Source organism: Lipophrys pholis, assembly GCF_963383615.2.
Source record: "Lipophrys pholis genome assembly, chromosome: 9".
Lineage (NCBI taxonomy): Eukaryota > Metazoa > Chordata > Actinopteri > Blenniiformes > Blenniidae > Lipophrys > Lipophrys pholis.
In genome coordinates, this window is record NC_137639.1 from 11,274,116 (window position 1) to 11,295,740 (window position 21,625).

General features: G+C 44.0%; 2 protein-coding genes across 7 annotated transcripts in view; one reads left to right on the forward strand and one right to left on the reverse strand.

Annotated features, from left to right (window-relative positions):
- The window catches only part of oxr1a (oxidation resistance 1a), a 175,774-nt gene extending 167,423 nt beyond the window's left edge, over nucleotides 1–8,351 (forward strand). For 4 of the 6 annotated variants that reach the window (XM_080471135.1, XM_080471136.1, XM_080471138.1 and 1 more), the window contains 6 exons: nucleotides 2,121–2,201; nucleotides 3,499–3,624; nucleotides 5,566–5,718; nucleotides 5,816–5,911; nucleotides 7,263–7,336; nucleotides 7,976–8,351. In XM_080471135.1, the coding sequence (XP_080327261.1) occupies nucleotides 2,121–2,201; nucleotides 3,499–3,624; nucleotides 5,566–5,718; nucleotides 5,816–5,911; nucleotides 7,263–7,336; nucleotides 7,976–8,111 (666 nt within the window). In that variant the 3' untranslated portion in view covers nucleotides 8,112–8,351. Of the gene's footprint in view, nucleotides 1–604; nucleotides 758–2,120; nucleotides 2,202–3,498; nucleotides 3,625–5,565; nucleotides 5,719–5,815; nucleotides 5,912–7,262; nucleotides 7,337–7,975 lie in introns of those variants that run through there. The other 2 variants (XM_080471140.1, XM_080471139.1) reach the window with 2 other exon arrangements.
- A 3,634-nt stretch (nucleotides 8,352–11,985) lies between these two features.
- On the reverse strand, nucleotides 11,986–20,675 carry sqlea (squalene epoxidase a). The gene is made up of 11 exons (XM_080472395.1): nucleotides 20,160–20,675; nucleotides 19,623–19,869; nucleotides 17,808–17,985; nucleotides 17,551–17,647; nucleotides 17,349–17,462; nucleotides 16,148–16,319; nucleotides 15,578–15,673; nucleotides 14,692–14,834; nucleotides 14,298–14,394; nucleotides 14,064–14,151; nucleotides 11,986–13,193 (listed from the first exon to the last, which is right to left on the reverse strand). The coding sequence occupies exons 1-11, from the start codon at nucleotides 20,436–20,438 to the stop codon at nucleotides 13,001–13,003; spliced, it is 1,704 nt and encodes a 567-aa protein (XP_080328521.1). The 5' UTR covers nucleotides 20,439–20,675; the 3' UTR covers nucleotides 11,986–13,000.
- Nucleotides 20,676–21,625: the final 950 nt, after the last annotated feature.

The window sequence follows — 21,625 nt, forward strand, 5'->3', positions numbered from 1 at the left end:
CCTCCCTGGAATCACTTAATGTGAACATAGAATTCTACAATATGATGTGTTAGTTTTTGTTTTTCTGTTTGAAGTCTTTTTTGTGGAAGTACTCATTGTAAGCAATAACTAATTCCACAATCAGTTGTCCTCACAAACTTGTTTCTGTTTGCTAAAGCTACGCTTTTCAACTTTACTTGAATGTTCTATGTACAACACAGCTTATTACTCATAAATGCACTCTATGGAGGATGAGTTTTTATTGTACCAGTATTAATGATTGTCATTGGTTACTCATATTTCTGATTCTAATAATCAGAATTAAAAAAAAAAAAAATTTATTACAGTTTCTTTTCTTTTTTTTTCTTTTTTTTTTGGTTTGCTCTAATTCCCTCGTGTACATTTTTCAGGTTGCACCTCTAAAAATAGAAAAATCCATATTAGACGGACCTCATGGGATAATGTATCCTGTCTCTTTAAATCTCTCCAGCTTGGGTGGAACCCGTTTTGCTTTAGCCAATAGGAACACGGTTCCCCTCTGCCCCGTGCTGTCATTGGCCGTTCGCGGTGTCACTCAGAACAGACGGTGGCGAGACCCCTTCATAGAAAAGAAGCCGTTTCTATTTTAGTCCAGCAGGCTTTATTAGTCCAACCGTGTCTCCGGGCTACGAGGGGATAACTTCCAGCACTGTGATGGGACTTCCCGCCCGCTAAACAGGAGATGTTTTCTCGGAGGGTGAAAGACCAAGAGAAACGGCTGACCCCGAAGTACACCCTTGTATGTCGCTTGTTCTTCACTTCATGTTGTTGTCTATTTTTGTTTGCTGCATGTTGTGTTGTTGTGTTGTTGTTAGCCGTGCCATGCTAACTCGCGAGCGATGCTAATTAGCCTACTAGCTTTGTAACCAGGTTTTGTTGTTGTTGTTTTTCTCTAACTGGGGGTTAAAACAAAGTGGCCACTATGAGAGCACTCGTTTGCAGTCAGGACAGAGTGTTTGTCGTCCTGGCATCGTGTGAAAGTTTCCAGAGCTAGGTGTCCCTCCAAAGGCGCTCTCACCCTCACCCTCAAGTTTATCAGGATTGGATTATTCACACACACCAGCCGATTAAGTGACTGTTCATAAACGACTGGGGTGGTGTTGTGACTCAGCAATTATCTCACTACTCACATCATGGTTTGTTTTTTTTTCCTGACCTTTTTCATTATATTGTTCCGCATGTCACTCTTATGAAATGGTCCTGAAAGCCAGGATGCTACCAGTCCTTCCTCTTTCCGGGCAAAATGAACCAAAGTGCTCTGAGCTGAAGCTGAAGTCAGGCATGGATGTATTTTTCATGAGGGCTGTAGTTTACCCTGCATTATTGAGATCTGTAAAGAGGCAGTCTGTTACCTGTAAAAGTTATTTACACCACAAGCAACAAGGTGAGCAGGACATCATCCAAAACATCTTTGACCTGTCATTGTGTATTTGATCCAACCACTGAGGACAGGAGGATAGGTCTGTGTTCATGACTATGTCTGTGTTGCATTTGTTTATCTTTTTCTGTTCCACGCCAACACGTTCAGTGGTGGAGCGGCTCTCTGTGGAGTTTGCAGCAGCATGGGGTGGACTGCTGTTGGAATGTAGCCATGCTCAGTCGGTCATGGTGTTGGCCTGTCTGGGTTGTAGTTTGGTGGATTCTTGTTCCTGACAAACAAACCGGGTGAACTTGCCTAGTATTGTTGAATCCGTCAGACAATGTCTGTGTTTGTTGCGGGCATTGTGTCTCTCTCTCTCTCTCCACGTCAAAATGCTGTGTGCTCGAGTTGCTTTCCGCTGCAGTGTTGCTGTTTCACCCCTTTTGTCCAACTAACCGAAGCGGGGATCTTGAACAAATTACACAAACATGCAAAATGGACAGGGTGTGCTCTGACAGACTCGTACCTTCTTCTTTGAGGAGCAGTGGCCACACTCCTTTGTTAAAGTTTCTTTCTCCGGCCCTCCAACAACCACCTTGTTGTGAAGAGGAGAGTTAAGTTTGCTGGACACGTACTACCTGGTGCACACACTGCCTTCAAAAACTCATCCTTGTCTCCCAAAGGCCTGCAGTACAAAGGGCAGAGTTTTATGTTCCACCTGTTCCTGTCTTTGTACTACCAGGTAGTGTCTCTGACGGAGTACCACCGTCGGATTGATGCGCTTAACAGCGAAGATCTGCGTTCACTCTGCAAACGACTCCAGGTGCCCCGACCAGCCCTGTCTGCGCCCCCCACGCTTTCTGCTACTGTTGACCGCAGCATCCCGGTTTCCTTTAGGCTCCCTGCTCCAAGCTTCTGCTGTTGCATACTTACCTCCATAACAAATGTCCTTGTTGCTTTTACTAGACCTCATTTGTCTGGTACTTTCAGCTTCGACCAGAAAAACTGCAAGTAATATCTCACTTAAAATAGTTTTATCACTTCATCGCAGAAAAGTTGGCTTATTTTCAACTAGAGGGTTTTCACGTGCTCGCCTTATCTCCACCTGTCAGGCTTTTTCTCTATTTAGCATTTTTAGTGCCCGAGTCTCCCAGATCAGCCTGTGTATGCAGCAGTGTCTGCTAGCTGTAAACAAATATGTGTAACTTGCAAATTCAGCACACAGGGATGAGTGTTTTTCCAAGGAAGTACCCCCCCCACCCCATTTTATTAAAAATAAAAACCAGCTGGCTTTTGATGCTCAGATGTGCTGAATGTGAAGAATGTGGCCTGCATGAGGACTCGGTAAGAGACGGTCTGAGACCGAAGCACAAAGAGAGTGTGTTGGTGGAAGTAAGACTCCCCCGACAGGATGAATGATGTTTTCTGAGGACAATGCAGGGAGGCCCTATTTGAATGAGAACCGAAACATGAGAGCATCCCAGCTACCAGTGGTGAAGCGCTCCACAATCAGCTTCTGTTATCTAGAAAGATAAATAACCCAAACAGTCCGTTGGTCAGTGAAAATGTCAAACGACGGAGTGCAAATTATTAATTGGGTTGATTTCGTATTCAGTTTGCATTCTGCTCTCCCAGACAGCGTCCCTGCACTCGCTCCTATTCCTGCCCAACCAATCCAAGTCATTTCTAATGTGGCAGGAAGAGGTTCAGCTGTCGCCCTCAGTGTGCTGATAGCAAACATTGCATTCATAGTTCCTGTAGGAGCGCTGCTGGGATTGAACCAACAAAGTGGAAAACAATATGTGTATATCTAGCTCTTTGTTGGTGATTTTAGGCTTTAGATTACGCTCTTGCCCTGTTGTTCATCCTTTAGCCTAGACTCGTATAGATGAACCCATTATGTCGTTGAGAGTTCCACATATAACCCTGGAATTTTATTTAATTTATTGTCCCAAAGTACAATACTGTTTGTTGTTGTTAGTACTACTGATAGCCCAATCAAGCCTTTAAAATAAGCACTATGATAGGAATGGCAGTAGCTGTATTTGAACCTATCGACGCCTTCTAGAATTCGAGTGTGTCCCTGTCGTCCCGTCTTTGACATTTGTTTCCATTCATAGATCACCACCAAGGAAGAGGTGAACTCTAAGCATGGCACATCCGTCAAAGCTGAGCTGGAGCCTGAAACATTCAAACCCAACCTCAGAGAACCCAGCGATCTCCTGGAGGCCGACCAGATAGAGAAGGTGGGACGCCACACACCTCACATACAACATGTCAGTGTTACTGAAAGTGTACAAAACAGACAAAAAAAAAATATTGGAACCATTATTTTCTACTGATTATTGGTGTGTTTACAAAGTCTAAAGAACAGAAAAATAGTAAACTGGGACTATGCTGCTGTGTGAACGGGTTTATTGGCCCAGCAGCACTAAGGAAAGCATTCAGAGAGAGGGTTTGTCCCCAGCATTACACAAAGACTTAAAGTCAGGACACCGTGGTTTATTTAAAACCGAGAAGAAGAGAAATGGAGGCATCAGATTCAAAGAAGCACTTTGAGTCGATATATCTTGATGGACATAAGATTTTCTTTTCGAACTGGTTATGAACTTTCATCATCCAACCAGTCAGACACTATTTCATAATACATTTTGTTTTGAACACAAAACTCTAAAACTGGACAGAGATGTTGGTAAATGAAAAAGGAATACAAAAAAACAAACTCATAGAAAGGCTTGCAACTCTAAAATAAAACATGTCAAATTAATAAACAAAACAAAAATTCTGTCTGATCACCAACTCATAACTGTTGCTCACACTATTGAAAGTCATGTGTTCCTTCAGTAATACAGTTGCTGCAGTCAGTGGCACTCACACTGCCATGTTCCTGTAATTTCTCTCTAGTCTGCCCCATGTGTATACATCCACTGCTGAAAATAGTCCCCAGCAGCTGCATCGCTCACACCCACTCGACTAAGGTTTGAACAGAGGCTGCCGTACTCGGATGAATTGGGCATTATTACAATTTTTTTTGTTTGTTTATTTTTTTTTAATTGGACAACCGAGGAACACAAATGTTGCCTTCCACAATAGGAAGGAGTCATTTTAATTTCTATGATTTCATGTTTTATGTACATGTGTTTTTTTGTGGAGTTTCCTTTCAAGCTTGTTTCTTAGCAATCTGCTTTGTCGAAATGTAAATTAATGAATAGAGTTTTATTTAAAGACAGTGGCAGACACACTGTGTGTCACCTCAAACACAGAAACTGAAATGAACTCTGCTGTGCTGCTGCTCGGCAGAGTGAGAGTCAACATCATGTGCTGGTTCATTTATTGTATGCTGAATAATTGAATGTGGTTTCCCGTTGTAAGGTAATTTATTTAAAGAAAAGTGCCGACACAAAGGGGGAAAAACAATCAAAGGCAAAGACGTTCTACTTGAAGCAGGTATTTCTGAGTTTCTGACCTTTCATGTTGCGGCGAGGTGTAGCGTCTGCCCTGCAGGCACAGCAGGTTAACAAGCACGCACACACCGAACACCAAATGAGTCCCAGTTGGCGTATCGACTGCCAATATTCAGCTTCCTTTAATCACCCCTGAGGACGGAGCTGGGAGCGGCGGCCTGGCTCGGCCCGGCTCAGCTCTCCGAGGCCTGCTCATTACACCGGCGCCTCAGTGCCACGCGCCGGAACATGTGCTGAGCCGACAAGAACACAGCGTGGGGACCGATGACTTATTGGAGAGCGAAAAGATCATTTAAAGGCCCTTTTTGTCCCGTTACGATGAAAGCACCGCAGCGTACCGTTAGAAGTTGTCACTCTAATTTTGCCTTTTAGTCCGTGTCTGCTTCATTTTAATGGGCAGATAAAACATACGCCGCGGTGCTCCTCTGGCGCCTTTGTGGGCTTTATCTCCCCGTGCACCGCAGTCGTAGTTAATCCTTCAGTCTGTCAGCAGGGCAGCGGAGCTCTCTCAGGGAGTGCTGGACCTCTCTTTCTCTGAAGGCTGCGCTCGGTGTTTGGAGCCCTGTTACTCTTCTTTAAGCACCAGGCGGTGTTAAAAGGTCGCTGCAGATGTAATTGAGCATTGGTGGCTGTGGCCTTTGCGAGTTTCATTTTCTTTCTTCCTCCTTTCATTTCTCTATTTTCATTTTTTTCCCCCTCTTTTCTAATTTTCCCCGCCTGCAGCTTGCCAGGAATCTCCCTCCGCGGACCATTGGGTACCCGTGGACGCTGGCCTTTGGCACATCAAAGCATGGCATGAGCATTAAGACGCTGTACCGAACCATGCAGGGCCAGGATACCCCAGTGCTCATGGTGATTAAGGACAGCGACGGCCAGGTGAGCTGGACAGTAAGACACACAGGAGGATGTTGGACAATGTCGGGACCAAATTATGTTTCTAAAACTCTTTGTTTTTTTTATTTTGTCTTGCCAGGTGTTTGGTGCATTGGCTTCTGAGCCGTTCAAGGTCAGCGATGGATTCTATGGAACAGGAGAGACCTTCCTCTTCACCTTCAATCCGGAGTTCGAGGTAGAGCTCATCAATCCATCCTTCTTCTATAGTCCCTGATCAAACTCGAGGCCTCATGGGGGGGCAGCCGGTCACCGCTGACTGTGGGTGAAGGCAGAGGACACACAGAACAAATCTACACTTCATCACAGGACAAACAGACAAACATTCACACCTACAGGAAATTTAAAGTGGCAGATTAACCTCAAACGCATGTTTTTGCACTATGAGAGGAATCCAGAGCGCAGCTCTGAGTGCAGCTCAGTTCATTTACAAAGTCAATGTGGAAACATACAGGATGTGCTTCCAGATTAGTTTGAAGTCGCACTAAAGCTGTGTGCTTTATGGTCACATATTGCCCTGGTGATGAACTCACAGCTCCGCCACATTTAACTCATCTCTTCAGTTTCACCGTCGCTGCTCCGTCCTCCTGTTCTGCTGCGGTTTGGATCAAAAAGCTGAAATGGATCACAGGCCGCCTCCCCTTTCCCTCACCAAGCTGCAGAAATGCACAGCGCCACCAAGCGACACACAGGAGCATGGCGCAGATCATACTTTCTTTTATTTATTTCCTTTCCGATAGTTTGCAGGAACAGAAAACGTTTGAATAGCTGCATGTAGTGGTGGTGTCTCCTTCACACTAACAGCAGCGCCGGGAAAATGAACCAGAATGTGTAAATGTACTGAATAAAACATCACAGCCGTCACATGAGGTCCTTTTTAGGAGATCTTTGTTAGGACTAATGCAATGCTACATCATCTTGCATTTTTAATCACAAACTTTGAATTTGAATGAAACAACTTGTGTTACGTGATTTTATCTTCATAAATTTTATGAATCTTATTATGGAGGTCAAAGTTGTTTAGTTAAGAGTTAAATCCTCTGGTTCCTTAACATCCAGAGGGAAAAGCCAGCAGGTGAATAAGTCTGGGGAAGATGAGCAAAGAGCCACCTTCTCTTTTTATACATTATAATGACTTTTCATTTAAAGTCTAGCTTTTGTCTAAATTCAGTCCTTCAGAGTTTGTAGTTTTAATTTCCCAAGTTTGGAGTATCAGGACGGTTTGTTTGTTCTGACAATGATGTTGCTGGTCCGTGACAATATAGTAAGAATATATTCATTAATGTGGGTACGGCTTGATCTGATGTGAGCAGAAGAAGCATCTTCATCTTCAAACACTCAAGTTTCTAATCCTTCATAAATACGTCTCTTCTTCGAGAAGGTTCCTGAAGCCAAACAGCTGATAGGGTTTTATTTTGAAATTTGGTGGCGCCATCAACTCAGCATGATCCGGTCACATCTAAACAAACACTTGCACACAGTTTATTGTGTTCCAAGTCTCATCCTGCGCTCTGCCGTGTCCTCATCAGGTCTTCAAGTGGACGGGTGACAACATGTTCTTCATCAAAGGAGATATGGACTCCTTAGCGTTCGGGGGAGGAAGGTGAGACACAAGTGAACCACTGTCCAGTATTATTTCTCTCCTTTGTCTCAGTCTGAGCAGAAACGTAAAACCAAGACAAAAATCGGTCAAAAAGTGGACTCTGCTTTAAAACTGCAGTAGTCCTAATTTGTAAAAAAAAAAAAAAAAAAAAAAAGTGGCTGAAGTAAAAACGGTTGTTTGCACACTGAGGAACATTTCATCGTCTTTACTGAAGTGAAAAATCTGAAATGTTTCTAAAAGACAGTTGTTCTCGGCGGCGACATCTTGAAACGTTTCTCTTAACGAAGCACATGAAGGAGGTTTGTGTTGCTTTGAATCGTTACTCATGTCGCTCCTCTGTAAGGTGCTTTTGTTTCGTCTTTTGTCCTGTGTTGTTTGTTTGTTTGTTTGTTTGTTTGTTTGTTTCTTCTCATGTCCGTCTCACAGTGATGTGACATTTCCAAGCCACACAGTAAAAATCTGGGGCCTTTTTATTGTCGTTGGTTCAACGGTTCAAACACAAAACCAAAACGTCTAAACAGCGAATGCAAACGTTACAAAAACACGTGAAAGAGTTTGATGTCTGTTTGTTTTGGTCAAGTGCTGTTCACCAGAACATTTGTACTCCAGCCGTCCTCAAACTGTCCTGTTGTGTTGCAGCGGTGAGTTTGGCCTGTGGCTGGACGGAGACCTCTACCACGGCAGGAGTCACTCCTGTAAAACATTTGGGAACCCCATGCTCTCCAAAAAGGAGGATTTCTATGTGCAGGACATAGAGATCTGGGCTTTTGAATGAGCAGACTGTGCACCACAGGGAAAAACAAAACGAACCGGTCCTGCGAAGGGCAAAGCGAGGAGTTCGTCCTCCTTTCAGAACAATGGCAACGTCCCAAACCTAACTGCACATCACCCGGGCTCCCCAGGCCGGACGCCAGCTATCGGATGCTTGTTGTGCGTTACTACTGCAGTTATTACGGAGCTTTCCCTTTTTCTTTTTCTTTGTTTTTTTCCTTTGTGAAAATATACCTTTGTGTGTATCTTGTTGCAGCATCTTTGCAGAGTTAGGGGGGCGGGGGGGTGGGGGGTTCGTGTAAAGAAGGGGCAGAATTCTTAGTGAGGTTGTTTAAGAGGCAGGAGGACCGGCGGAGCTCCTCTGGGACGACGATGGCGGCTGAGGTTTGGGACCGCTGCGAGAAGCGAACGAGGGAACCGCCCCCTACCTGGTCCAGGAAGTGGAGGAGCCCCACCCCATCACACCCTCCCCTCCCTCCCTCCAGTCGGATGTTACTCACTGTGCTGTCAGCGTTGACGGAGAGACCCCCGGTTAGAGCGCCAAGACAAAAAGCTGAACACATTCCATTACTCTCTGTGATGGCGGCGGAGCGACTGAAGAAACGCTGCGATTTGCGGTAAACGCCCGTGTGTTAAAACGCATCAGCAAACCGCATACACTTAACTCTGAGACGAGACGACGCGCACGGGTGTACCTGGGGGAATGTGGGGGGGGGGGGGGGGGGGGGGTTAAGTCTTTTTCCAGTCCAGTGCGGGGTTGTCCTCCGAGGCTATACTTCTAGTGTGGTGTATCGTAGTCCTCCTGTTGTTCACTGTCATAGCACACCATCTGAAAGCACATAGCTAATAATCCCGCCACCCATCGTCGTAATGTTCTGTTCAGTGGGTGTAAGTGTGAGTCCAGCTAACGCCGGCTCCTCTCGCGGGACGCCGGCTGTACTGTTTGTAGACAGTAACGTGTTGCAATAGATTTGTGGATTATGCAAATAACTGTCCTGTGACCTCAAATAACCCCGGGGGGCGGTGGGGGGGGGGCGGCAGCGTGGTCGGCCGCCGTCTGCGGCTCTTTCAAGAGAGAAAACTTGTAAAGCTTTTACGTCTTGATACACAGCTGCTTTTCTGGGTATCATTTGAAAAGCCTGAGACGTGGTTTAACTGTTTTACATGCATATATGACAATTATATATTGGTATATATGATTATATAGGGGTTTATATAATCATATATATTTTGCTGTTGAGTGTGACAGTGATATATTTGTGCTGATATTTCAGCTGTTACTATATAATGTATATTACCCTGTAAATTAATGTTAAAATAGTAGATTTGTTCTTATATATATATATATATATATATAAAAAATATAAAATACATAATTATATAATTATATATATATATGAAATAAAGTGTGGATTGGTGGGTTGCTTCTAGCACTTTAATCCGGTGTAAAAGCGTCACGGCCAGGTTCTTAGATTCTCTTAGCAGTAGCTGTACAGTACTTCAATTTTTCTTTTTCTTTTTTCTTTTTTTTAAAAAGATGTTATTGTTAGTAGAAAGCTTGCTGCTACCAATATCAACAAAAAATAAAGAGGACTACTCGGAGGAATGTGGGGGGGGCGGGGGGGTTGGCGGTGGTGGTCAAAGCGCGGCTGCAGGCCCGCACGCCAGCCGGCAGGTGAGTCGGAGCGGGCGCAGGTAGGTATGTGGGCGGGTGTACAGTGTGTGACCCCCTCCCCCTCCCCGTGGAGCTTTCTTCACCCTCCCCTTTTTTCTGGTCTTCCACACCAGTATTTGTGTCCTAGTGGAACGTCACAAACAGTAATGGATAACTCTTCCAATTATTTCACCAGAATACAATGTATCAGTGATGTATAAATAACAATAAAGCTGAATTAATTGTTGTAACCTGGGATCTAAGGTTCTGTGCTGCCTCATCATTTCTCTCATTGAGATCCAGCCCTCCAGTAGAGCCTGACATTACACTTGCCTTCGCCAACGACCAACGTCTGGGGAGACAGGAATGTTGTGACTTCATAACCACACAGTTGTAGAAATGATTAAAAGTCGAGAAATTGAGTTTTTCTTAAACCTGACGGGCCAATTGTCTGAATATTGCCAAGTGATTGGTTCTCCACAGCCACAGTGCTGCTGGGAGAAGCAATTGGACCCTGGACCTGACCTGTGGAAGCAGCAACTTCAACCCATGGTCAGAACGACGAGTGGTAGTTTAACACGGTTCCTCCTTGAACGGCTGCAGATTCTCAGGTCTGCTGTGTGAGTCCGACTTGAACTCAGCATCTCGAATGAGAGCGTTCAGTCCAAGCAGCCCCAAAACCATGATGATCCCTCCACTGTGCTTTAACATACAAATGGTGAAGTGCAGTGCTTTTCTTACTATTTACTGTGTTGTGTTTCCTGATGTTGATTCAGTAATTATCTTGTGATTCAAGTAGTACTGTCTTATTGCTAAGTAGATATGTATAAGATGATTTGGTCATTGCTTTCAGACTTGCATATCAATCATGATTGGAAAAAAACTTAAGAAAATCAAAAGACTTTTATTAGTTCTAAACCAGATTGGACTTCAGGTTTGCCAATATTCACTTTGCATTTTTTATTTTTATTTTTTAATGGTCAGTCTTTGGGTTAGGGTTTTCTCCAGTGCCGCAGGATGTTAAAGTCTGACTTCAATTGTATTCATAGCGCACCACTTACAACACTGTCATCTCAAGGCTCTTTTACAGAGGAAAACAGCTCCTCTGCTTGAGCAGACCGGTGATGATGGATCCAAAAAAAACTTCCGTTTTAACAGGAAGAAGCCTGTAGGACCAGGCTCAGAGGTGCACAATAACATTTAACTGTGGTTTTATTTTGACTTTAAAGTGCGTTATTGAGCTGAGCAAATGATCACATGACTGAAACCTCGCTGAGGAGTAACAAGTGGAACCTGGTTCATTTAAACTGCTGACATTTAACTTGTGTTCCACTGTTCTGTTCATCCAGGTATTAATCCAAGGTCTAAAGATGTTCCTAAAGCCCGGCGGAGAAAAGGTTGTAAATATTTCTGAACTTTAAAGGAGATTTATCAACAAGTGATGGAACTGATGATTGATCATGTCGGCAGAAACACACCGCGGAGGCACCAAATCTAATCTGAAACAGTCGCTCCAAACTTTAACTATCTGAGTCTTGCTAGTTTCATTCTGAGACCATTCAAGAGAAAATGCTTTATTATTGTTTTACTTAAACATCTGCAAATGTAATATTTCCACCTCAGAGCAGGAAACCATCCAGGTCTGTCTGACCTTTGCTCCAGGAAGTCCAACATCTCATCAGAGATCTGCAGAAGCTCCAAGGGTTGAGGTCAAAGAACACGAGTCCACAGGAGGTTAGACACATGTGGTCTGCACAGAGGAAGCTTCTGCTATCAAATAATAACATTCAGAGCCAAAGTGACAAACACTATTGTGGTTGGGAGAACGTCAACAACTCCAGAGCCTGGAAAAAGATGGCGCACACACAGGGAGCACATGCAAACTTCACACAGAGGTATTACTTATTTTACTATAACATCAATAAACTGCTTTGTTAATAGAGTCATGTAGTTGAAGTTCTCGGGAATGTGATCATGATTAATTGTGAAGCACCATGATCAGCTCAGGTTTCTCTCCGTCTCCTGTAATCCCGCGGTCGCTGCAGCAAAAAGAGACTTTAATTCAAAATGTATTCAGAAAGTCTCCACATTTCATCACCCTTCATTAAACGTCTCCTGGGTGTGCGTGCTGAAGCTCTGCAGACACGTTTCCTCCTGGATCCTCCTCCAGCTGTGGCAGAGCGCCATCTACTGCTCACATCAAGCCACTGCCACTCAGTCAATTCACTCACGTGGATTTACTCACGATATTTTATTACAATAAAAACGGACAGTTTCCAAATATATTGCTGTGACAGTAGTAAACAGACACATGGGCGTGGCTTTATTTCACAAAGTCCCTGCAGGCGTTTTTCTGGAGACGTCTTGGTGTCCGCTCCGGAGGGCCAGACACACTCCTGAGCTTCATCCCACCTTCTCGGTCCCTCGGCTCTCCACACTGAACCGGAGCCTGCAGCGTTTTACACTCTAAGCTCTTGTGCAGTTGGGCGCCGTCGGCTGGTTGCAAACTGCAGCGAAACCAAAGCGTCGTACGGAAAGTCCCTCATCACAACCACCAGAGGTCACGAAGAGTTCGACTTCAAAGTGCGGGCAATCTTTTGCTCAGCAACAAGAGGCTGAAGAGGCTGAAGAGGCACAGACGTGTACAATTAAAGGATCATTCACACCGACGCCGGTGCTTTGGATCAGTGGTTCTCAACAGTGTGGAACGACCCCCCCTACCCCCCCACCCCGGAGGGCCAAAGAGAGCTTTAGAAGCAGGAAAATTGAAGGGGTGGAGAGAAATTTCTTTCCAAGTATGATTTTTCTTTACATTGAATTTAATTTAATAAGAGTTGGGATAAAAGATCCATTCATGAATCAAAACTGGATCTTCAGCGTAAGAGTTCTGTTTTATAATGTGGAAAACCATGGGGGGGGTAAAGCTCCTGCTTTAAACTCAAGCATCATCAGCATCACAAAGGCATTACGGTATTAAACACGAGCTGAATCAGCGCAACGGGAAAATCCAGGGTAGAAAAGTGGCTTCGTCTTATTGTCACCTTGATTTAACTGGGAGGCTTTTGGAAGCAAACCGTTTATGAGCCGACGCCGCGATGCACGGCCGTCCTCTCACGAAGAGGAAACCGCCCGGCTCCAATTAAAAACCAAGTGAGACGGCGGGCCGGTGAGGCGGAGACACGATGTGGAGGATCCCCGACCGGTCGAAAGAGTTTAGTCCTTTTGTGTTGAGCGGAGCCTCAGTACACCAGGTACTTGAATTCGGAGTAGATGAGCGGAAACATGACGGTGCAGGCTCGGTACAGGATGGCGCCGCTCTTGAACAGAGCCCGGGGTTTGGTGAGCCACGACTCGGACTTGAAGTTGACGTAGATGGCGTACAGCGCCACGGCGAAGAAGTGTCCGATCAGGGTCAGAGGTTTGGGGGTGAGCCTGGGAAACGAACCACAAGGTCGGTCATCCTTCATCAGGTTTTTAAACCAAACTATGTTGAATATTATTTGATTGAAGTCGGTACAGCTGGAACAAACTGACCATCAAATTATTCAGTGAAAAGGTTAAAATGTTGAGATCAAATATGTAATCCAACTTAAGGTATAATATTGAAATGTCAACATAAAATAAAAATAAAAAAGTGCATGTGTGTGTCAGAAACACTTGTTATTTTCTACCACTTGTATTTAGTTTCCAGTGCATACTAATTTAACGAACCATAATACTTGACTTTAGTGAGAAACTGCTCTCAGAGTGAGTCATTTATATCTGATTGATTCTGATTGGACACAAATTTTAACTATGAAGCGCCACTAATTCAGCTTCTAAATATACGTGTCCATGTATGCCTAATATAAAGTGTTTTCCAACACTTATTATTATATAAGCGGTGATAATCTATGATATTTTAAAATTAAAACGTTATCTCTTTATCCTTTGGGTAATTTATGATTTAGAAATTTAGTGAAAAATACCAGGGAGATACTGTACAAGGGAGAGTGTCCAGCAAAGCTTTAGATTTGCACATTGGAGAATTTGGGGAAGATAAAGAATTATTTCAAGTTAGGGATCATTTTCCAGTTGGGCTGCTGTAGGTTTATACTCCCAGGAGACCTCACTGAGCCTCTCCCATGTCCTCATTCTCCACACGTTCTGCAGAAAGTAGATCGTTGCCCTCTCTTGCTTTCCCTTTTTCTCCATTATGTTCCCCTAACCGCAGATTGAATTATCTAATTATAGATTTCCATTGAGAAATATTCTGCAAAAGTTGTTTCTTCTATCATTCATGAGGACAGACTGAATACTCACACTGACAGAAGTCCAATAGGTCCGTTGATGCACTCCCCACCGAGCTGGAAGTACTGGAAGCACGCCTTTCTCAGCTCATGCAGGGAATCTGCTTTGCAGGAAACGCAAGACATGAGCGGAACGCAAACGGAAAACATTGCCGATTTGGTGCGAAAACGCCAAACATTCATCATCATCATCTCCCGTCACTGTGTTTCATGTGTCATTTCGATGCGGAGGCGGGCAGAGACTCACTGTCGGTGGCTGCAAACAGCTCGTACAGGGCCTGGGCCAACACATTCACCACAAAAGAATGTGATGACTTGCGTTCCCAGTGGAATTTTTTCTTTGCCTATTGAGAAGAAGAAGGGAGGGGGGGGGCTGTAATATTGCACACTAGACTGCAGTCTCTCACAAACAGCAGAGCAAATAAAAGGAAAAAAAGCAAATGCGACGCAGTGGAGCCTCTAAATATAGCCTCCGCTTGGATTCATACACAAGTTTTGATCCATAAAAACCAACAAGTCTTTCCTCCGCAGGCCCTGGACGCGCCGTGTCTGCTTTATTCAATAGATTGGACACTTTCTCAATGGTTATGTGACTGCAGGCGGAGGCAGGAGAGAGAGAGGGGGGGGGGGGAATGGCTCACCTGCAGCAGGGCCGCGTCGTCGTACAGGTCTGATATGTTCTTCAGTAAATCCCTCCAGATGCGAACGTCGTTGAGCGCGACGCTCATCCCGCCTCCAGTCAGGGGGTGCCTCATGTTGTAGGCGTCGCCCAGAAGAAGCACACCTGGAAATCACAAAAATCTTCTGTCATCGCCTGCATATATAGACAAACTGACACATACCGAGTGTGAGTGTGCAATAGAGTGTGCAATAGAGTGTGCAATAGAGTGTGCAATAATTCTGACAGTCGGCAGTCAGACTCTTTGTAGATTGACAGCAATTATATGAAATATAGATTTAGATGAGGTTTTTCTTTTATTTCACCAGTGCACATGTTAATTCATTACATTTAAACCAAAGTCAATTTTATGGACACAACAGATAATTGTGAAAAAAAGTCTTTTTTCTTTCTTTTTTTCTTTTTTTTTAGGTGGTCAGACTTCTATCTGTGGGGTTATACGTCTCTGTATTACGTCTAAAAACCTGTCGATGGTTCAACAACATTAGTCAGGACGTTCTAAAATAAGGAATCAACAAGGAAATGTTTTTTACGTATCTTTTCACAAATATAAATTTCACTTAAAGCTGACTTCCTGCAGTTTGTAAAATAATATAAGGATCCATTTGGTCCTGTAAAGAGTTAAATATAACTTGTATTTTTATACAGAAAATCAAAGTGCCCAGATATCGAACTATTCTATGAAAAGTTGAGAGAACATCGTTAAATGAACTATGAATGTTTCCCATTAGACTCATCAATCCAGGTGATCTCGTCTTTCATTCAGTGATTCCTTCATGGATCACGGAGGAGATCCCCTCTGGTCTCCTCCAGCTTGAAATCAGTGGATAAGCAACACTTTTTGGTACCTGGCTTGTTGACGGGGGAAGGCGGGAGGAAGCTGGCGGGCATGGACCTGAGCCGATCGTTCTGCAGCGCCTCCATGAAAGGATCCTTCAAATGTTCTGCAGGGAAGAAAGAGAGAGTGCGGGGGTCGATCACTCAGCCGGCTGGGTGCATGGAAACCCAAAGGTGCACGCTGGGCACATGCACCAGGAAAGGAAAAAAAAAAAAAAGAAAGGGCTGCTTTTCTTTTGGTGTCTGAATGTACATTTATCAGTGTATCAGTGTGACCGGCTCCTCAGTCCAGCTGGACCTCTGTCAAGGTTATTGGAGCTGCTCGCTTTGATATAGCCGCTTTGATATTTCGGCTGAATAGCAGAGCGCAACATGAATGTCAAATCCTTCAACTGCAGCCTCTATGGAGGTACACACACACACACACACACACACACACACACACACACACACACACACACACACACACCCCACCACCACCACTTCTCTTGAGGCCTGATGATAAATTCCAGGACAAACGACTCGGCGATAGCGACCTTCGTTGGGATGATTACAAACAGAGCGCGGCGCTCGTCCCCTACCTGGCAGCTGTGGGTGGATCTTTTCGGCCATGTACTGCGGCAGGTCCCGAGGCATCTCCCCCCGGATGTCCACCAGCACTCGGGTGTGTGTGGAGGAGATCTGGTAGATGAGCACGGGGCTGGGGTTGGCCAGCACCAGCTCAGCGTGGTTGGCTTTGAACTGGGGGCAGTCCTGAGGAGGAGGAGGCAGCGGCGGCGGCGTCTCAGTTCACACAGTCATTGATTAGATGCAAAGATACGGCAGGCGAGTCCCGGAGAAGCATGGAAAGAACTGAATCTGCTTCAGGTGCAGACACGTCGACGGGCCTTTTGATATCGACGCCACTCGCAGACTTGTTTTTCCCCCAACGGTGGAGCGACTGAATGGAAATGCATCCGGAGATATTTTTACATCTCATGCCAGGTTGGAAAGTATCCAGCAGCTTCCTGCCGAAGGCCTCGGAGAGCTCTTTATTTAAAAATCCTGGTTTTTCTGACGGCACGCTTTCGCAGCGGCTGAATGTGAGACGTTCAATCTGTCACTTTCCAAACAGGTTCTGCGGGTACTTCAATCTGGCGCCTCGCTTTCAAACGGCATTATTTTTAAGATGTGCTATTAATGTGGGGGCAGGCACTTTAAGATGAAGATTTAGTTGTGTCGTTTGGTTTAAACTTCATGGTACAAACATTTCAAACAAACCGCGTGTGTCTCTTATTATTGTGAATTTACGGTAGATGTTATTCTGATCATTTGTCAGCAGGTAGATTCTGTTTTTTTCAGTCTTAAAAATGTTCATGTACACATGATTTTACACTGAAATCTGTCTGTTTACAGAGTGGCTTTATACACATTTACTTTATCATAAATTACAATTTCAATAAGATCACACGGATAGGAAAGCATCTTTAAACTGTTTTGTAGTGAGGAGGAATTCAAATCAACAATATGGAAGCAACATGGCGCTTCACAGGCGTCAGTTTTGTTTGTTTGAGTTCATTATTCAAATAAAAAAAAATTCCCAGCTGCACACGAGGTAGTGATGTCATAACTGGACAATTAAAGACTGGCGACATCAGCTGAAGTGAGTAAAGAAATTGGACAAACTTTTACATTCTTATTTTTTCCAGTTACACTTTCTTGATCTGGACCTAAACAGAAGTTGACTTTGACAGATGATGTGCATCTCTGGCAGTTTCAGTCAAACCTTTGGTCTCCTCCTACCTTCATGAGGCATCCCACAAAGTGAGAGGAGATGCGCGCCTTCCCGGACACCAGGTTCTTCCTGAATTTGGAGAAGCAGCCGTCGGCCACCACAGTGAGCGCGGCGTGGATCTCCTGCAGGTCACACGCGATCGCACGCTCTTATTTGTAAACAGAAGCAGGTCAGACGGAGTGTATCCTGACTTCAGTGCAGACTGCTCACCTTCGCGGCTCCTGTTTCTTTCTCCTTGTACTGGACTCCAGTTACACAGCCTCCCTCCTCCTGCAGGCTGCTCACCGTGCCTTCTACGAATGTAACACTGGGGGGCGCAATTCAGACAGAAACATCACCTCAGCGTGGTGTGACAGTCAGAGGTTTGATGCAGTGGCTTTATAAACATGAGTCTATCATCCGACAATGTGTTTTTGTCTTCTTTTTTTTTTTTATTTGATCTATTTTATTCAACTGAGTGAGCTCACTTTGGCTCTGCCAGAGCGGCCCTCCTCAGCCCCGTGATGAATCGGCCGTGATGGAAAGCGCGTCCGCACTGGATGCCCTCCTCCTCCTGAGGGTACGGGACCTCCACCTCTGTGCCGCTCTCCATGTCGTGGATCACGTATCCATTCACCAGATGGGCGTCCAGACCCTCCACTGAGCCTGGGGTCAAATGACAGGCGCAGCAGGCTACAGCGTCAAAGCGCAGGTTCATTATGCATCAGTGAGAAAACGACGTCGAGCCACAGTGAGGAGCAGCTGTCCAAACTCTTCTGAGCCTCAACTGGAACCATAAATAAAGATTGGGCATATTGGATCCTACTGCCTCAGCTTACACAGCTTCTGGTTCATGTGACTGGTGGAGCAACAAACTCGGACATTTGAGGAAATTGATAGACTTGATTGAAATAATAAATTGACAAATAATGTCAAATGTTCTAATCATAGAGATGTGAAGCTCAGAAAGGTGATAAAAATATGTGAAGGACACACTGATGAGCTCGGTGACTCCAAATAAGATCCACAAGCAGTTTATCAAGCTCTTTCTACAACGACTTGAGAAGCAAATACAACATTTTAATGACGTATCACACACTTCTCTATAAAGTCAAGCTGGAGTTTCTTAGTTAATAATTACACCCAGTTCTTTCTCAACTGTAATATGTTATTAATGTGATTATTGCTGCATTCTGCTCACAGTTTAGAAAAAAACGTAACTTTGGTAATTGTAACTTCAGCATCCACTCTATAATAGTATTCAGTTACTAGTAGCAGTGGCATTATAGTAATTCACAAAACGTTTTGCCACAAGAAGACATGAAGGGAGTTTAGTGGCTGAAATGTAAACCTGCATCACAAGTTTGGATGCAAAAAGTTTGGGAATTGGTTCAACTATGATCACATTCTTGTCAAACTTCAGACGGAAGGACATTGGGTGAATAAAAAAGCAGCCCGCTACACCGTCATCATCGTGATTGGAACTTCACCTTTATTTACTTATTTACATTGCAGGCTGGCATCGATAGTTTGATAATAATTATGCGGGAGGTTTTGCACCTGCTCCCTTCAACGTGTTTGCACTGTAATTTTCTGGAGATCTGATGCATCGACCTGCATGATTTTTTAAACAAAATTAAAAATTACTTTTGAAAATTTCAGATTAAGATTGTATGACACAAGACCTTTTTGAGAATTTGTTGGTTTTTAAACTAAACGTGCAGGTAAAACAGAAGTGTGTTAGAGAAGCTAGATTAAGAAGAAATAGTCCCCTTCCAGAAGAAAATAGTTATTAATTATAGATGTAAGATTGAGAAACTGTATAAAGTATAGTAATAGAACTACTGTAAATAAAAGCTCCAACTTGTGAAGAATTTCTGGATTAAAGTTGTAGTTGTCATCAAGTATTCCTTTTTAAGATAAAATACTGAAGGATGCGTATGCGTCAATTAAATTAGTTTGAGATGTTTTACTGTTTTTTGAAGGCTGTTATGTAAATGTTTAGATATTAAACTCAAGGCTTCCTGTTATAAAACAGGAGCCACAGTCGGCAGAGTGTGACACCAACGTCTGTGAGGTCTGATTGGTCAATGAGAGGACGTAACATCACCTTTCCCATCTGAGCCCCGCCCACTTCAGAGCAACAAGCAAAAACAATGATAAAGATGTTAACATTTGGTTAAGAAAAAAAATTAAATAAAAAAACATATTTTGAAACTCGAGCAACATCAGGTATAAGTCACACATTGTCTGCAGGTCACAATGAGGCCGAGCCTCTCTGGACACACAGGACCCAGACTGACCTTGCAGTCCCAGCTCTCTGAGGGCTCGGAACCCTCCCGGCTGCAGCAGCTCCCCCACTATCCTGTCGGGCTCCTTCAGGTCCCTCTCCACCACCGTCACCCTCCTTCCATCCCGGGCCAGGATGGTGGCCATCGCTGAGCCCAGGACCCCGGCCCCTACTATCACCACATCCGGCTCTGGGGTCTCAGAGGAGGGACTGTGTGGGCCAGAGGACTCTGCAGGGACTCTTCTCCTTGTTCTCCGTCTCTGGAAGCAAAACGGAGACTCAGACTGAAAATAAACATTTATTAACATGTCTATTTAAATCCCACATCCATCCTATAATATATTAAAAAAAAAAAAAAAAACATGTGGATTTACTTCTGACATGTTTAAATACAATTTCTAAACTTTCTAAAGATAAAAAAAAATAATGAGAGAAAAATCCCAGTGACTTCCAATGAATAGAAAACGACTAAAACTCCCCTGTTTTATCAGGCTGTGAGTTCCTTTGTTGGCATAATGAGTCTTACAGTAGTCCACAAGGAGGGTCTTACCTCTTTACAGCTGTTCTCTGCGTCCCCGCTCCTCTGGGATGAGGTTTGAGGGATTAGGTGTTTGATAAAAGGTAAAACTGACAGGAGGCTCAGAGGAAAATGAAGCAGCTGAGTGAGCCGGAGCTTCTGGCCGTGGAAATACCTGATATAAGAGAAGAGCAGCGCGGCTGTGAGGAACAACGCAGCCACCATCGCCAGCTCTTTGTGAGCCACGGACAGCACCGAGTTGGACTTTTTATAAAGGTATGTGAAGCTGGCTATTCCTAAAAAAGTCCACATAGTTCAAGGTTTATTATTTTCCTTTAAAAAAAAAAAAGTAATGAGTGATACAAAAAAATACAAAAAAAACCCCTGCAATTAAGAAACTGACTTTTTAGAAAAATAAAAAAGTAAATGAGATAATTCCTCTTTTGGTGTTACTTCTCAGCCTTCGCCCCAAAACAAGTCAACGCAGAAAGAAAGTGCGCTTATCTTCAAAAGTCATCACCTCTTGTTCTCGCAAAGATGCGGCTGAATAATTTATGATAACGAGAAAGAAGGACGAGAAGCGGATTGGCAGCCCTCAGGTCCCGCCTCCTCCACGGCTCAGACGGCCAATCAGAGGAGACGCGCCGGTGAGCAGAGCTCACGCTATACGCCGATTGGCCCGAGGGGCCAACGCCGTGCCCGCTCCCGCGCTGTGATTGGCGGAGGGCTGTGCGGGGTGGTAGTATGATGTGATGTCAGGGCGAAAGGTGAATGAATGTTACAGTTGAGTTTACTGGACCTGAGAGTGAAACTAATCTGTTTTCTGGTTGATCATACAGGAGGGCATTTTGAAAAGAACTGGTTGAACAAAGCATCACATTAAGTCCATACTGAAGGGGAAATCATTATTACTTATTCTGAATCTAATGAAAAGGAAAATATGCACTATTGTATTATATATTTTATAAGGCAAAGTTTATAGATTTAAAGATTCTGCTCCATTATCCAAATTTATTTTGATTTAAGTTGATTATTATCTGGAGTCTCTTAACTACGAATGGAAAAAATAAATAATGCAAATCAATGATCAATATCCACACTGAGATATTCAGTAAAACGGTTGAGTTTACAGTTGGGAGCAGGAGCACTGGGCCTGAGATAAACATCTCAGCTGCCTACTGTTGGAGGGACGAGGTGGGAAATTCCTCACAGGATGAGGAATCTAGAATTACAGAATTGCTATGTACAATTCAAAACGTAATGAAGTTAGGTTAAAGACTACAATTTAAACCCATAAGCATAAAAGCTGAGTCATCAATATTCCAGCCCACTTTCTTTGTCCAATTCAGACAAGAATGTACTGCTAATGTCAATGTATGAACCTGCAGCACAGAAAAAGAAACATCTTTGAAATGACTTGTAAACTTTTTGTTCCTCCATCGGAGGGCAGGGGGCAGGATATACTCTGGACATGCCGCCAGTCCATCACAGAGCAAAGA

Coding starts and splice junctions, on each gene's coding strand:
- sqlea (XM_080472395.1), bottom strand. CDS start 20,438: ATGTGGACTTTTTTAGGAATAGCCAGCTTCACATACCTTTATAAAAAG. Junction 17,986..19,622: donor CAGAGAGCTGGGACTGCAAG/GTCAGTCTGGGT, acceptor ATTTGACCCCAG/GCTCAGTGGAGGGTCTGGAC. Junction 14,395..14,691: donor ACGACGCGGCCCTGCTGCAG/GTGAGCCATTCC, acceptor TCTTCTCAATAG/GCAAAGAAAAAATTCCACTG.